General features: G+C 35.7%; 2 protein-coding genes across 2 annotated transcripts; both read right to left on the reverse strand.

Moving 5' to 3' along the window:
• Positions 1–9,089: 9,089 nt before the first annotated feature.
• On the reverse strand, positions 9,090–10,563 carry LOC105042216 (chitinase 2-like). Its single transcript, XM_010919339.4, has one exon. It carries the CDS (start codon positions 10,410–10,412, stop codon positions 9,381–9,383), a length of 1,032 nt encoding a protein of 343 aa, XP_010917641.2. The 5' UTR covers positions 10,413–10,563; the 3' UTR covers positions 9,090–9,380.
• A 704-nt stretch (positions 10,564–11,267) lies between these two features.
• On the reverse strand, positions 11,268–12,495 carry LOC105042217 (chitinase 2-like). Its single transcript, XM_010919340.4, has one exon. The coding sequence runs from the start codon at positions 12,493–12,495 to the stop codon at positions 11,470–11,472; it is 1,026 nt and encodes a 341-aa protein (XP_010917642.2). The 3' UTR covers positions 11,268–11,469.
• Between the last annotated feature and the right edge of the window lie 5,687 nt (positions 12,496–18,182).

Below are 18,182 nucleotides of genomic sequence, written 5' to 3' on the forward strand. Positions count from 1 at the left end.
TGGTTGGAATGAGAGTCACCTATTTCTATTTCAATTCTAGACCTCAACTTCCTCCAACCAAATACCCTCGAGTCTATCTCACTTATTGTCTACAACCAAACTATGGTTGTATATGGACCAACTTTTGTGATGTCTTGGAGCTCAACAAAATCGGTTAGCACTAGCCAACAGATCTTGTGCTTGCTCCTCTTATTGAAAGCCATTGCCTATGCTCTTGGAGGTAGCAGCAGACCGTACGAGGATCCCATGAAATTTCCCTTGCATCTGAAGAGTCTCGCAAGCAATTAGAAGCCATTTTGGTGTGACAATCCTCCATTCCCAAATAAAGCTGGCCAACACTTTTCCTCTGTTAAATAATTTGACATCCGAGTCTCATAACTGCTCAAAAGTTCTGAGACGTTCATGCCTGCAGGGTACCCATAGAACTGGAAGTTCACATCATCCATAACGTACGAGTACTTTCCCCATAGAGCTTAGTTTGTAATAGCTCTCTAGTGGTTCCATGTATGGAGCAATCCAAGCAAATTTTGTCGCCTCATTACTCTCTGGTGTCATCGATATTGGATAGAGAACACACAAAGGCTTGGAAGAGGAATAAAACAAATAAACTTGTATTCAATAGATAAGGGCTTCCTTCCTTTTATGCTCATACAAGCTCGGATCCACTTACAAATAAACAGAATTAAACCAAAATAATAGCAAACAAATTTCAGTTGAGGTAAAACTTATCAAAGCTTATCAACTCAAAACCACTCAAAACTATTTTCTGTTTTGGATTATTATTATCATCCCCCCTTAATCCAAAATCTCCATGCTTGTCATGCCCATCTTCTTTTTGAGCTTGATGAAGGTCTCGAACTTTAAAGGTTTGGTCAAGATGTCAGTGATCTGATCACTTGATTTGCAGTAGACAAGCTCAATTTCTTCCTTGTTGATTTGATCTCTGAGAAAATGAAATCTTAAGTCCATATGCTTGCTCCTCCCATGAGTGACTAGATGCTTGGCCAGGTTGATAGCAGGGACATTGTCGGCATTGATCATTGTAGGATCCTGCACTTTAAAATGAATCTAATTTAACATATTTTTCAACCAAATTGCTTGACATGCACAGGAAGCTGTTGCTACGTATTCAGCCTCACAAGTTAAAAAAGTAACTACTTACTGCTTTCTAGAAGACTATGAAATTGCCACTAAACCAAACATAAAGAGATGTCCTATAATGCTTCTTCGATCATCTTGATCTCCTCTCCAATCACTATCAGAATATCCAATAAGGTCATTTGCAATATTAGAATAGAAGAGACCATGATCTAAAGTGCCTTTTATATGTCATAGGATCCTTTTTGCAACCTGAAGATGAGATTGCTTTGGTGCTTCCATAAACTTGCTAACTAGACCAACTCCATAAGCAATATCAGGCCTAGTATATATTAGCTATCTCAGTCTTCCAAGTATGCTTTTAAAATAAATTGGATCTACAATAGAACCATCTGCTCTAGATAATTTGGTATCAACTTCCACCGAAATTTACACAGGATTGCATTCAAACATTTTAAACTTCTTCAATGTCTTAGTAGCATATGTCTTCTGATACATAAAAATCCCATCTGCAGCTTGGAGTACTTCAATCCTAAGAAAGTAAGACATCAAACCAAGATCCGTTATCTCAAACTCTGACTTCATAGCAAGCTTGAAGTCCTTGATCATACAGTGATTATTTCCAATGAAAATCATATCATCAACATATAGGCAGATTAATAAAATGTCACCTTTGCTTTTCTTCACATAGAGGGCATGTTCACTAGGACACTTTTCAAAGCCATGTTTTTTTAAAAAATCATCAATCCTCTTATTCCAAGCACGAGGGGCTTTCTTGAGGCCGTATAAGGCCTTCTTGAGCTGATACACCTTATCTTTGCTCCCTTACTTAATAAAGCCTTGGGGCTACTTAACATAGACTATTTCATTAAGAGAGCCATTTAGGAAGTCCGACTTCATATCTATTTTATAGATTTTCTAATAGCTCTGCACAACAAAAGAAACAATTAATTTTACTATTTCAATTCTAGCAATGAGAGAGAATACCTTTTGGTAGTCAATTCCTGGCTGCTGCTTGTAGCCCTCTGCTACTAATCTTGTCTTATATCTTTCCACTTCACCATTTAACTTCTTTTTGGTTTTAAAAATCCACTTTATTTCAATTGCTTTCTTTCTTACTGGAATATCAATTAGCTGCCAAGTGTTGTTTTTCTCAATAGCTTTTATTTCTTCCTCTATTGCATTAATCCACCTATCATCTTGCACTACTTCCTCAAGCCTAAGTGGATCACAATCTGCAAATATAGCATAGTGGATCAATTCTCCATCATCATCAACAATATTATTACATATTACCTCAAAGTCTTGCAACCTTGAAGGTGGTTGCTGAGCTTTACGCGGCCTTTGAATAGGAATTTGCTCATCATTTTCTGCATTTTGAGGTGCCTATGCCTCTATTACGTCTTCACTTTTTTCCAGCACTGTCTTTCTAGGATCTAGTTTCTTCTCCATATTTCAATCTCATGCACCTGTTTCATCAAAAATTACATCTCTACTAATAATCACCTTCTTTGTGGTTGGATTAATAATTTGTATCCACCAAGATTTTCAGGCTTGTACCCAATAAAGATAGCTTTCTCACTTCTATTATCAAGCTTGATTCTAAGTTCACCTGGAACATAAGCAAAAACAGTAGAGCCAAACACCTTGAGATGCCTGACACTTGGCTTAAAGCCACTCCAAGCTTCTTTAAAAGTTACATTCTACAAACTCTGAGAAGGTGATCTATTCAATAAATAAACTGAACAAAAAACTGCTTCAGCCCAAAAGTTATTAGGTATACCTTTAGCTTTTAGCATACTTCTTGCCATGTCTATAATGGTCCTGTTTCTTCTTTTTGCAATCCCGTTGTGTTGTGGTGTATATCGAATGATGATCTCATGCTTAATTTCCTGCTATGCACAAAACACTACAAATTAATTGAAAGTATATTCACCTCCACCACCAGTTCTCAATGCTTTAATAGGATGTCCAATCTGTTTTTCCATAAATATTTTAAACTCCTTAAATATATCAAAAACATCTGATTTTCTTTTCATATAATAAGCCCAAATCTTTCTACTATAATCATCCATAAATATTAGAAAATAAAAACTTTCTCCAAGTGAAGCAGTGTTTATTGGTCCACACACATTTGAATGCATAAATTCAAGTGGCTTACTTGCTCTCCAAGCATTATGATTTGAAAATGATCTCCTATATTGTTTTTCAAAAATGCATCCTGCAGAAAACTAGTTGGGATGATCTATAATAGGCAAATCCTTCACCATATTATTCTGAGTAAGCAATTTTAAACTTCGAAAATTTAAATGACCAAATCTAAGATGCCATAGTCATGATTCATCATTCACAATTTCATTCAAACAATGGTAAACATCATTCTTAATATCTATTTTGAGCATACGATTGCTTATCAAAGGAGATTTAAGAATGATTTTATCTCTTTGGTTAAAAATACTGAAATGATTATCTTTGAGTTGCATTTTATAGATTTTGTCTCTTTGGTTAAAAATACTGGAATGATTGTCTTTGAGTTGCATTTTATATCTTTTCTCAAGTAATTGGCTCATGCTCAGCAAATTATTCCTCATACTTAAAGCATAAAAAATATCTAAAATATATTGATGATCATCATTCTTTAACTGAATCAAAATTTTATCTTTCTCCATGACTGGCACAGTGCTATTATTATCTGCAAACTTAATTGAATTTCTAATTGATTCATCTATCTCCACAAAGAGCTCCTTCCTTCCTATCATATGGTTTGTGTAACCTGTATCAAGATACCAGGTATTATAGTTGGGCTCCTCTCGGTTTGAAGATACTATCAACAGAGTATGGTCTGTTCTATCTCCTTGGATGAATTGGCTTCTTTTGTAGGTTGATTATGGTTCTTTGACCTGCACACACTGGCATATGGCCATATCTATTGCATTCATAACATTAAATATTAGATTTATTATACCTTCTTCTTCCATATCCATGGCCTCAGCCTCTGTATGATCCTCTTCCTCTTCTATCATAATTTTCTGAATCATTATTAGATCTGCCTCTACCACCATCAGGACCTCATCGTCCTCCTCTGCCACGAGATCTATTTTCAGAAGGCTGTTGTCTATCATCTTCTTTCTATTCATCTTTGACTGAAACTTGGGATTGGAAGGCTTTGCCTAATGGCTTTTCTTCAGATTTCTCATTAAGCCACTGCTCATAAGCCTCTAAGGAGCCTGACAACTCATTAACAGTCATAGTATTTAAATCTTTTATTTCTTCAATGGTAGTGGTGATAGGATCAAACCTGAGTATGAGGGTTCGTAGGATTTTTGCTACCAATGTGGACTCTTCGACATTCTCACCATTTATCTTCATCTGATTTGATAAAGCTTGGACTCTGGTCACATTCTCTGTTATAGCTTTGGTCTTCTCCATCTGCAATAACTCAAACTACCTTCATAGGGTTTGCAGTCTTACTCTCTGCATCTTTTCTACACCCCTGAAAGTTCGTTCAAGGATGTCCCAAGCTTGCTTTGCTGTGGTAGCTCTTGCAATCTTATCAAAAATCACATCAACTCCTTGGTGAATAAAGTAGAGAGCCTTACGATCTTTCTTCTTGGCATCTCGATGTTCCGCCTCTGTGATTTGACCTCCTGCTTTTGGAACTCCATTCTCCACGATATTATGTCTTGGTAATCGAAGAGCACCTACATCTAGATACTCAATCTATTGTAGTTCTTTCCATCCAGAATGGGTAGGGACAAAGACGACGAGATGAGGGCTTTTTTTCTTTTATAATCATACAAGTTCGGCAAACCATATGGATTAAGATCTACTACCAACTAAACAGAATTAAAACAAAATAATAGCAAACAAATTTTAATTGAGATAACTTATCAAGGCTTATCAACTCAAAACCACTCAAAACTATTTTTTGTTTTGGACTATCATTATCAGTCAATAGCTTCCAATGCACTTCGCCAAGGCATCTATGTCAGTGTTGCCCTTGAAGTTCTCATAGTTGATGTCAACACAATCAAGATTGTATTATTGGATGATATTAGTCTGAAAAGAGAGCATTATCACCAAGCATCTACAAAGGTAGGATGGAAGATAATAATGGTATCAGTGCCACCAATACGGTGCCCACCAAGGCTAGGAGCAACCGTCACATTGCTATTGCTTTATTTGATGGAGGCAACAGCTAAGGGAGAGAGGTTGGCATTGTCCCAAAAGATGTTGAATATGCCCTTGGTGGGGGAGTTGATTAAGGAAATCGACACTGGAGTTGATTGGAAACCTTTTTTTGTTTTTGTGACTAAAAGAGAGGCAGAAATAGCCACTTAGGACTTATTGAAGATTAGAAAAAAAATTATAGGAGAGAGCAAAGAGGATTTAAAGAAGTTATATTATAGCTGATAGATGGAACAAATACAAAAAAAGAAGAAGTAAAAGAATAAATATCATGTATGCCAGCATTAATGAAGACTCTAGAGATATTTCTAATTTTTCATCAATCTCTCTCAAATTCTGATAGAAGATCCTGGTCCTATAATATAGACCAGTCATTGAAGATATAAAGTCCTTCTACAGTCATGGTCCTAATAGATACATATTTGTTAAGAAAAATCCTAGCATTTTGTTCTTTCCAACACACCCGTGCAAAAGCCACGAGAAGCGTAAGAACAACTAGCTGAACCTTTTTTGAAAGTTTCTCTTAATTTGATCGAGATAAAGACAACTAGAATACAATTGACTAATTGAGGATATAGCACCCTAAGTGCCAAGCACACAACCTTCCAAATAGATGAGAAGAAGTGGCAGTAGAAAAAAGGATGTTCCACTATCCATGAAGTTTGGTTGCACGATATACATCTGTCAAGATTCTTGCTAAGTTTTTTGTCCAATCACCTCTATAGTATTTAGTTTTTTTTCCAACACAACTAAAAAAAAATATTTAATCTTAAGAGGGATAGGAAGACTCCAAAGAGAAGATGCAAATTTATATTTAATACCCTTGGTATTAACTAATGGAACGGGATCCTCTGTGGTACTCAAAAAATATCGCAGGATGCTGTGCATATATTGAGACATCTATAAAAAAAGAATGGTTATGTAATATTTATTTAAACTGTTCAAATATTTCTAGAATTTATCCATTCTTTTTTTTTTAAGTATTTTAACGCATGTGCATAAGCGTGCGGCCATCCATCTTTTGATAGACGTTCTCGAAGCATGCACAGTATCCTGCGGTACTTTTTAAGTACCGTAGAGGATCCGTTCTCTTAACTAATAGGTATATAGAAGCCATGAAAAAATTATTCTTGCTACTTGATTTCCAAATGATCTGATCCTTCTCTTGGTTCAAAGTGACCCCCTATCCCAGACTTCAATGTATTCATGAAATGGGTTGGACTTTTGAACTGCAGCAATTGGGAAGAGGAGAGCAAGGAGAAGTTGTAAGAGTAGGAAAGAGAAGAAGGGATTTGAGAAATCCATTGGAAACTTGAGGAAGATTTCGGGTTGTGCTTGAGGTACAAAGGGCTAAGAAGTGGTTTTCTTCGCAAAGGTGTGAACAAAAATATCCAGACCAGGCATGGAGGGGGAAACCCTTCAATATTCCAAAAGTGTGAACTGGGAAGTTGTGGGTCTAAGGTAACAGCATTCTCTCTTTTCCAAGCAGTTTTCTTTGCTGAATGGTCTTAGGACAGGGACTTAATACCATTGGGCAAAGATGGACATAGACTTGGAAGAGTGAGAAGACTTGCTATGCTTGGATGTCAAGAAATTATTGCTGGAAGTTCTTTGATCAGACTTCTAATTTATGTGTAACTTTGAAGAGGACAGAGACAAGGGGATGAGGTGGGAAGCAAATTGGACGTATAGACTTTGAATTTAATCAGTCTTCTAAGCTATTATGAGCACTGTCAGAATGAGCGATCCCAAATGAATTGGCTGTACAGACTTTGAATTTGACACGCCTTCTACTTGGAAACACTGAAGAGTCCCAGAGACTAAGAACAGGAAAGGAAATGAGAAATGAGGCATTTATCTTGCCTTATCCCAGGGATAAACTCGAAACGTATCATATTATAGGGTGGAACCATGAACCTCAACAATTTGGCCAAACTAGGGATAATTGGGGATCAGCAATCCCTTAGGGTCTCCAGAATTCCACTATCTCCATGTTTTATCCCCAGTTGATTAGTGAAAATACCAAAAAAGTTCTTTATTAGAAAAAGGTAGTGGAAATGCATGGATATATTTATTCTTTTATTCAAATAATGATCAGCATATTTTAGATATATTATGGTGGTAGGTAATGATTAGAAGAGGATAAGATTGCTTATTGCAATTTCCATCTTTTTTTATTATCCCTACTTATCCTACTTTATTCCTGACCTAGCTGTACCTACAATATACAATAAGCATGCTATCCTCAAGTTGCTATCGCCTTCCAGATTAGGCCTAAAACTTCTCAAGTCAATGCGGATACAATGCAGCTCTAGTATGGTGTATGATGATGGTTGTTTTGTAGAACTGCCTTCAATTAAAAAACTTATTGGACCGGTCTTGATGGCTGATTTGCCGACTTACTCAGTTCTTGATTCAAATAAGTTGACTTGAGTCTTTAATACTAATTATAATATTTGCATGTTATCTTTTTCTCCTCCACCAAGGTTTCTATCCAAAATAATCATTCTAGTGTCTTTTAGTAGAGAAGTAGAATGTGAATAGACTTTGTACCTCAAAGTGGGGTGAGGGGAAGAGTTTTATCAATATATAAATATATAATTTTTCAAAAATTTAATTGCACTTATATCCATCGCTATAGAAATTGGGTTCAAATTTTTCTAGCCCTATTTTATCAATAGACTCCAACATATTTTGATTTTTTTATTGCTTATATTGTCAAATTACCGGTTATACCCTGCATACATGGTTACCAAAAATACCCATGAGAAGCACGGAAATTTCCGGTTGCAATGCAAAGCCTGATAGTAGATCATTTTCTTTCCGTGATGGGTAAAACTCTATAGTCTAGTGCCTTTCTTTTGTTCTATAATCCATTACTTTTCCTTTCTAAAAATTAATAAAGCGTATGTGTGATAAGAGTCCATTGTGTCATTGTATAATTAGTATGTGATGGTTCATTATGCTTCCTTTTAATTCATATGATTTGATTGGAATTCGAAATAAATATACAAATAATAGTTGATAGTGCATATTAATTAGTCATTGATGTCTTTCTTTCTATAATTATTAAATTAATATTTCAATTATTATGCTAACCACCAATTATAGTCGTAGAGCTCTGTCAGTACATAAAGTAATAAGTTTTGATGTTCAGGATTTATTGGGTACCCGATCGAGTCTTTGAATCAACTTGACTCGGTTAACTTATCAAATTTAGTTAAATTTTCAGGCTTTTTAGACTATGTTTGATGGTTGCTATTGTGCTTTTTAGACTATGTTTGTTGGTTGCTACTGTTATGACCGTAGTCCGCTCTAATACCACATGTTAGAATGGTAGCCTCTAACCAACTTTCCAAAAAGCAAATGCCCATTGGGAGATGGAGTTTATTAGTCTTTATCCACCAGGTACAGAGGCTTCACGCTTGAGTTGAAACGCATCAAGTTAGATCACCCTCAATTAGCAGGCTGGACGGTTAGATCCATTTAATCTTACCAATCAGGCACCAGTTGACCCTCTTTGTTGACTCCCATAATTGTTGCCAATACATCAGCTACCTTCAGCTACCAACTCCAGTCTGAGTTTTACCGAACCCCCAGCTTGAGTCTCACCGAATCTCCTCGGCTATCATCTCTCTCAGAGTTTCACCGAGTCCTCTTCGGCTACCAATCTATTTTGAGATTCACCAAATGTGCGCTGGAACCTTGCACAACATGTTACTTGCTGCAACAATCTTGGAGCCAAATTCTCATACTTTCACATTCATGCTGTTGTTTCAGGATCAATCTTATTCCAACAATTCCAAGCCATCAGCAAATTCAACTATTTCAGCTGATTACAACCAAAATTAAAAAAAACAAAAAGACTTCAGCAATTCAAACAGGAATAACTTACAGAATAACGTTTTTCTAGAAAAACAAAAAGAAAAAAAAAGACAGAATAACTATTGCAACTACCCTGTTCCCTTTTTCTTCTTACACAGCCTGAAACATATGAAAAATACTTCTCATTTTTTATCTTCGTCTGGGTAAATGGAATTGATAGACATAGCATATACCTGGCTAAACCACTACTCATATATGTGGAAATTTTCTCAAACTACTGCTGCCACCAGCGCTGCCAACGACCAGATTGGCCACCAGTTCTTCATGGCGTTCGCATAACCATGACTTAGTTGACTCGGCGCGGATGGACTCGGCGCTTTCACAGACATGGCTAACAGCTCCTGTGCCTGCTTCTCATACGGAAATCCATTGCTCTTGGAGTCATCAGCAGACCATACAAAGATACCTGGGAGCTCCCCCTGCTTCTGAAGAGTCCTACAGGCATCAAAGAAACCATTTGCAGGTGTCAATCCTTTACTTTCATCAGAAATGAAGCTGGCCAACACCTTCCCTCCTTTATAATTCGATCTCTGAGTCTCATAATAGCCTAGAAATTGCGATACTGTCGTGCCAGCAGGGTATGCATAGAATTCGAAGTTCACGTAATCTATAACCTGTGAGTAATTGTTCCACAAAGCCTTGTAGTAGTTCTGGAGTGGTTCATCATCATACATAGATATTGAAGCAAACTTGATCACCCCATTGCTCTTTAGTGTTGTTAGTAGCTGTCCGATGCACTCTGTAAACATGTCCTGGTTTGCGCCGATGATAAAGTTCTCATAGTTGATATCGATGCCATCGAGATTGTATTGTTCGATGAGGCTGGTTAGGGAGGACACAGCATTACTGACCCAAGAGTCTACAGAGTTAGGATGGAAGGTAGCAGGGATAGTGCCGACGACGCTGTAGCCTCCAAGGCTAAGAGCAACCTTCACATTGCTATGATTCTGTTTGATGGAGGTGACGTCGTAGGGGGTGAGGCTGGCGGTGTCCCAGAAGGAGTGGAACTGACCATTGGTGGGTGAAGGCGACGTTGATGTGGTGTAGTCTATGGCGAAGGCAAGGATGAAGTGGAAGTCGACGTCGGGATTAATGGGAACATCGGTGAACTTGACGGCCCTCCCCTGAGCTCCGATGTATTCTCTGAAGAGGTTCGAGTTTTGTGCTGCAGTCATTGGCAAGAGAAGAGCAAGGAGAGGCTGGGAGAGAAGGAAAGAAAAAAGGAGCTTTGAGGAATCCATCGGAGGCTTGAAGGAGAGCGTGTGTTGTGCTTAGTGACTAGAGGGCCAAGAGGGTGTTATATGTTTTATAGTGTGGGAGTAATAATATCCTAGAGTTGGAGGGAACAACTTGGAATGGGACCTGGCTAGCTACTATTCTCTGCTCTCCACCTCTCTCATCTCCATCAGTCTTTTTTATGAACTGTTCAAAGTCTACAGTCCAATATGTAGAAAAGAAGGCAAGATTGCTGGCGATAACCTTTTTTATGAACTGTTCAAAGTCTACAGTCCAATATGTAGAAAAGAAGGCAAGATTGCTTGGCGAATAACCTTGTTTTTGAGGTTGACATGGTCTTCGCATTTGTTAAGCATTAGAGGCAGCAAGCAGCAGAGGGTGATGCTGGCTGAAGACTCCCAGAGACAATAGTTAATTTCAGGAGACCAAGGCTCTGCATGGTTAGGTCTGGGACGCTTCCGTGGCAATCAACGGATCGGACAAGTGAAGCCGACCAATACTCCTAAATTGGAGTCATTCTGATGTGATATAATAATCTTGTACTAGTATTTGTGCGTTGAGTGCAAAAGCCAAAACAAAGTAGTAAAATAAAAAAAAAAAAATCTTGTCTAATCTAGTTAAACTTTCCGGCATTTAGCCAATGTTTAAAGGTTGCTACTTGCTACAACTATATTGGAAGCGAGTACCAAGACTTTCACAGTCATGCTATTGTCTCAGGATCAGTCTTATTCCAACAATTCCAAGCCAATTCAAATATTTCAGCTGATTGCTACCAAAATAAAGAACTTCAGCAATTCATACAGGAATAACTTACAGAATAACCATTCTTTAGAAAAAACAAAAAGAAAAAGAAATCAGAATAACCATTAATGCAACAACCCTGTTCCCTTTTTTTTCACAGCCAACAAAACATGAAATACTTATCATATTTCATATATGTTTGGATAACTGGAGTTTTCAGATAGAACTCTCTTCATAGAAGAAATATACCTGGACCCTTTATTGATAGGACTGATAAACTGGCTAAACTCCTCCACTCATACCTGCAGAATTTTTCTCAGACTACTCTGCCACCAGTGCTACCAACGACCAGATTGCCCACCAGTTCTTCATGGCGTTCGAATAACCATGACCGAATTGAATCGGCGTTGATGGACTCGGCGTTTTCGTAGACATGGCTAACAGCTCTTGTGCCTGCTTCTCATACTGGAATCCGTTGCTCTTGGAGTCATCAGCAGACCATACAAAGATCCCTGGGAGCTTCCCCTGCTTCTGAAGAGTCCTACAGGCATCAAAGAAGCCATTTGCAGGTGTCAACCCTATGTTCCCTTTAGAAATGAAACTAGTCAACACCTTCCCTCCTCTATAATTTGATCTCTGAATCTCATAATAGCCTAGAAATTGCGACACTGTCGTGCTTGCAGGGTATTTATAGAATATGAAGTTCACATAATCTATAACCTGCGAGTAACTGTTCCACAAAGCCTTGTAGTAGCTCTGGAGTGGTTCATCTTCATACATAGTAATTGAAGCAAACTTGATCACCCGTTTTCTCTTTAGAGTTATCAGTAGCCGTCCGATGCACTCTGCAAACATATCCTGGTTGGCATCCATGATGAAGTTCATGTAGTTGACATCAATGCCATCGAGATTGTATTGTTGGATGAGACTGGTTAGCGAGGACACAGCATTACGGAGCCAAGAGTCTACAGAGGTAGGATGGAAGGTAACAGGTATGGTATCGCCAACGCTTGACCCTCCAATACTGAGAGCAACCTTCACATTGGCATGGTTCTTTTTGATGGAGGTGACATCGGAGGGGTTGAGGTTGGCGGTGTCCCAGAAGGAGTGGAATCGACCGTTGGTGGGTGAAGGCGTCGTCGATTTGTTGTAGTCTATGGCGAAGGCAAGGATGAAGTGGAAGTCGACATCGGGGTTGATGGGGACGTCGGTGAACTTGACGGCCCTCCCCTGAGCTCCGATGTACTCTCGAAAGAGGTTGGAGTTTTGCGTTGCAGTCATTGGCAAGAGAAGAGCAAGGAAAGGCTGGGAGAGAAGGAGAGAAAATAAGTGGTTTGAGAAACCCATTGGAGAATGTGTGGTGCTCAGTGGCTAGAGGGCCAAGATGGTGTTATATGAGACGTAAGAGGGAACAAATTGGAATGGGATCTTGGCCATTATTCTCTCCTACCTAGTTACTGTTTTTCTTTTGAAAAAAATTATCTATAGGTCCCTAAATTCATCTCGACTTACTTTTAAATTTCTGAACTTTTCAAGTGGAATTATATCTCCTTGAACTGCTTAAGGAGTTATTTTTAGGTCCTTACTATCTACAGATTTATGTTCAGATTACACAGGTTTATGTTCAGATTACACAGATTATACAGATTATATAGTTTTTTGGTTATCTAGTTTCAATAACTGATTATACAGATTTATATGCAGATTATACAGATATATATCTGGGTTACACCGTTGTCTTATCCAGTTACATATTTTTATTATTCGATTATATGATTGGATGGTAGGGATCTAAAAATAACTTCTTAAATAGTTCAAAGAGGTTTTATTCCATCTGAGAAGTTCAAGAATTTATAAGTTAGTCCAGATCAATCTAGAAATCTATAGATATATTTTTTTTTTCTTCGGTCTTGTTTATGAACTGTTCGAAGGCCTATAGTCCAAATATGCGGAAAAGAAGGCAAGCTGGCTTGGAAAGCCTTGTATTAGAGGTTGATATGTTCTTCGTGTTTGTAAGGCATTGGAGGCAGCAAACAGCAATGAGTGATATTGACCGAAGACTCCCAAAGTCAATATTTCTGGGAGACCAAGGCACTAGCATGGTTAGATATTGGAAGCTTTGGCCGTAACAGACGGAGGAAAGTAGAGGAGATCAACAGCTTCTAAATTGGAGTTGACCTAATAATCTCGTCTTAGCATTTGTGGGTTGACTGCAAAAGCCAAAACGAAGTAGAAAAAGACAAAAAAAAAAAAAGAATGAAATCAATTAATTGGGTTCCACATTTTTTTTCTTTCCTTTTTTTTTGGTAAACACATACTTAATTTTCTTCCTTCAGAACAAAGAAGCTCTAACAAATTTGGATGTATAGCTGAATGCGAATGGTAATTATCACATGGCTATTATTATTATTATTTTATATCAGTTGTTATGTGATTAATAGGATTAATGGAAATTATTAGATGTTATTATTGTTTGCTCAAGAGACTAATATTTTGCAAAGGAAGATTGTGGTGTAAATATTTTTGTTCTGTAAATAGTGACATAAAAGGAAGCTAATTTTATTTTCTTACAAGGTGCAATTACATTTACATAATTGCCATTACTTTTTTTCTTCAAAAGCTTCCGCCAATGCATTGGTTGGCACATAGGTTCCAGATGTGGTCATTGAAATCAAGTTAAAAAACTTTTTTTTTTTTTTTAGATGAGAAGGGGAGGGAGATCCACCCAATGTATTAATGTGATTTGATATTTACATGCAGGTTTTTTTACAAGGTGTTGTTGTTGGGTTGCGGGTCCTTCGCCTTTTTACATCAAACAATCAGAGAGGAAGAGCATCCGATGAACCTACGACGGTGGGAAGGTATCCTTTCAGGCTTCCCACTTTATTTTTCTTTATCCATTTCCTTCACCCATTAGCCTTGACACCATGACTCGAGGTAATGCTTGTTCTTTTGAGAGCAGCACAGAATCCATTCCTGCAGCGAGGAGATTATTCGGCAGGAGATAACCCATAGGAGATGGGCTTCAAAACAGAAAAGCCTTTTTTTTTTTTTTTTTCCTTCCAAATCATCCAACATACTGTTTAAACATAAATCCCATTTCTTGGGGGATATATTCATAAGATACCTCTATCGTTTCAAGCTCTTACGTTCCCATGCTTTCTCTTACGCCCTTATGGGGCTGCGGTACGTGAGTCGGGCGACGCATTTCGCTTATTCGTAAAACTTAGGACTCCTCACTCCCCTATTTGTTTGGTCGGTAAATTCAAGCGGAGGTGGCTTGGCTGTTCGGTTATGACTCTGGTGGTAGAATAAATAGTAACGGTTCAGGTAGTCAAACAACCTGTCCGTCAGAACCAATAAAGGACTGAACTTGACGATATTGTTTTGGACAATGGGGAGTATCCCATATTTTGTGAGAAAAAATTTCAAGATCCGGTCCATAATAAATTAAAATGAGATCTAAGATGATGAACCATTACAAAAAAATAGTCTTTTTATGACGGAATTATTTATGACGAAAATATTTTCATCACCAATAATATTATTTATAATGAAAAAATATTCATTATAAATAATTTAATATTTATGATGAAAATAATTTTCATCGCAACTAGTCGCGTATTAGCGACGAAAAAAATTTTCATCATAAATACTTATTATATGCAATGAATATTTTTTTGTAAATAATTTATCATTTATTTAAATTTTAAATTTTTAAATATTAGTAACGAAAATATTTTTATCGTAAATATTTATGTATTTTCGATGAAAAATTATTTTTATCGCCAATAATCTTATTTGCAATGCAAATATTATCACCGTCAATATTTGAAAAAAATAAAAAATTTAAAAAAATTCAAAAATTATTGATTATTTACAATAAAAATTTTTCATCATAAATAATGAATATTTATGATGAAAATTTTTATCATAAATACTTAATTATTTACGATGAAAATATTTCATGTAAATACTTATTATTTAAGATGAAAATATTTTCATCGCCAATATTTAAAAAAATTAAAAATTTAAAAAAATTAAAAATTACTTATTATTTGCGATAAAAATTATCAGTCGTAAATAATCAAGTATTTCGATGAAAAAAATTTTCATCATCAATACCTAATTATTTATGATAAAATATTTTCATCATCAATATTTAAAAAAATCAAAAATTAAAAAAAATTAAAAGTTGCTAATTATTTACGATGAAAATTTTTCATCGTAAATAATTTAATGTTTACGATGAAAAAAATTTACATCATAAATACTTAATTATTTACGACTAAAATATTTTCATCACCAATATTTAAAAAATTAAAATTTTAAAAAAATCATAAAATTTAAATTTTTAATTTTGTGTAAGGCAACTGCATCTAATTTTTGTAGCAGCAGTATATATCTTTTATCCTTTTACATGGTAAAGAAGCAAATATGAGTTATGATCCAAATCGAACTTTTTGTATGAAAAAATTATATGAAAATGGATGATATTTGCGAAGTAAAATGAATAGATCCTTTTGAATGAAATGAGCTATATGTTTATTTATGATGTAAAATTTATCTGTTCATCGCTGTCACTATTACTAGTGATATCAATGAATCTTTTGATGAAGTGTCTACATAGCTACATGAAAGAGCCTCCATTCATACAGAAACTATATAGTTAAGCAGCGCATTCTAGCATGGCTTCTACGATCTCAAAAGGTATCACGCATTCCTCATTGATTGATGCTCAAATATATCTCTGTAAGAGTTTCAATCATGAGAAGATAAACAATACGAGCACTCATCTTTCTAGTAATGCAAAGTATGAATATGAGCTTGTACTTTATAATACAACTTACACTACCCACAGATCTGTTTTGATTCTGATTAATTATCTTTGATGCTCACACAATTCCTCTTAAATTTCTCAAGCTCGATCCTCACATAAAATATACGAGCTTCTGACCTCTAGCTTCCTATCCCTATCCTCCAAATCTCAATATTGATGGATTTCTCTCGTGATCTCAAAATCACCATGATATTTTGATACTCTGACTTTCGGAATGAGGACTCCAAGAAGAAGATGAGCTCCTTGGAGATCGAAGATCTCAAAGCTATTGATCTTCCATAGTGTCGATTCCATTGTGAAAGCTGAACAGCTATTCTTATAACAATTATTAGCGATGTAAATTGAACTTTTCATCGTAATTATATTTTTATATAATTTTTTTGAAGAAAAAATTTTTTTTGAAGAAAAAATTATAAATTAACTATTTTTATAAAATTTTTTTGATTAATAAAAATTAATTTTTTTCAATAAAATTATTTTAGATCAAATTTTTTTAGATTAAAGAAAATTAATTTTATTTTTCACCATGAATATTTTTTAATGTCATTTTTTTTGTTAAATTTTTTGGATGGAAAATTTTCTTGAGGAAAAAATTCAAAATTAATTTTTTATAAAATTATTATTGAAAAGATTTTTTTAGACTGAAAAAATTTGAGAGAATTTTTTTTTAATTATTAGCGATGTAAATTAATTTTCATCGCAAATAGTCTAAAAACTTTTTTAAAAAATTTGATCAAAATTTGACATTGATTAAAGCAGCTCTTTTCGATGGAGAGAGACTTTTGAAATAATATTCTGAAGCAAAAATATATATGCAAAAATTAAGACTTGGCTATATTCCTATACATACCGACAAAAATAATGTATATTATTTTATAAGGATAACGAACAGGTAACTGAATGTTCGAAATACGGTGAGCCTAGATACAAAACTGATAACAGAAAGAAAAGAAGATACCTCAAAAGATTTTGAGGTATTTTTTATTGATTCCAAGACTTCAAAAGTTGTATATGTCCACAAAAATAGTAGAAGAAATGAGATGGCATCATGAGCAGCGAGTTCTAGAGGAGAACATACTTAGCCACCCGATCGACTCTGTAGTGTGGAAAGATTTTGATGTAAAGCATCCGCACTTTGCGAGTGACCCACGCAATATCCGGCTTGGTCCAGCGATAGATGGATTTAATCTCTTTGGCAATTTGAGTACTTCCTACAGCATGTGGCCTGTGATGCTAGTTATATATAATGTGTCATCTTGGAAGTGCATGAAAGAATTATTTATTTTTATGTCACTATTAATTTCGGGTCTGAAACATCAGGTAATGAAATTGATGTATATCTATGTCCGTTAATCGATGATCTGAAGGAGCTATAAAAAAATAGAGTACAGATATATGATTCCGTGAGTCAAAAAATTTTAAGTTGCATGCTTTGATTTTATGGACCATAAATGATTTTTCTGCATATGAAAACTTATCTGGATGGAGCACCAAAGGATATCTGGTATATCCAATATGCAACAAGGATGCATCCTCCTTACATTTTAAGCATGGACGAAAAATATGCTTCATGGGTTATCAACGATTTCTACCTACTAATTATTCTTGGAGGATCGTTACAACCAATACTTTGATAGTAAGTCTGACCGGCATCTGCCACCTAAGGAGTTAAGTAGAGTAAAATTTTAGAACAACTTGAAGTCATTGGAAACATCCAATTTAAAAAAATATCAGGTACTCACAAGCGGAAGCATACTGAACTGAGCTAAATTGGACGAAGCGAAGCATCTTTTTTGAACTACCATATTGGAAGCAGCTACTACTTCATCATAATCTGGATGTAATGTACATTAAGAAAAATTTTTGTGATAATATCATTGATACAGTATTAAACATCTGAGAAAAAATAAAAGATTGTACAAAAGCTCGTCTTGATTTGCAAGAAATGAGAATCCAATCAAAGTTGTATTTAGTTTGTCGAGGTGATAGATTTTTTATATTATCTGCATGTTATTCGCTGTTTGGCGAGAAAAAAAGAGTTTCTGTGGATGGTTCAAAATTATAAAATTTTTTGATACTTATGCTTCAAATGCATCACGGTGTGTTGGCAACAACGACGGTAATATCTCTGGCATGAAAAATTATGACTTCTATGTGATGATGCAACGCTTGCTTCCAGTGGTCATGCGTGGCT

Source organism: Elaeis guineensis, chromosome 3 (assembly GCF_000442705.2).
Source record: "Elaeis guineensis isolate ETL-2024a chromosome 3, EG11, whole genome shotgun sequence".
Classification (NCBI taxonomy): Eukaryota; Viridiplantae; Streptophyta; class Magnoliopsida; order Arecales; family Arecaceae; genus Elaeis; species Elaeis guineensis.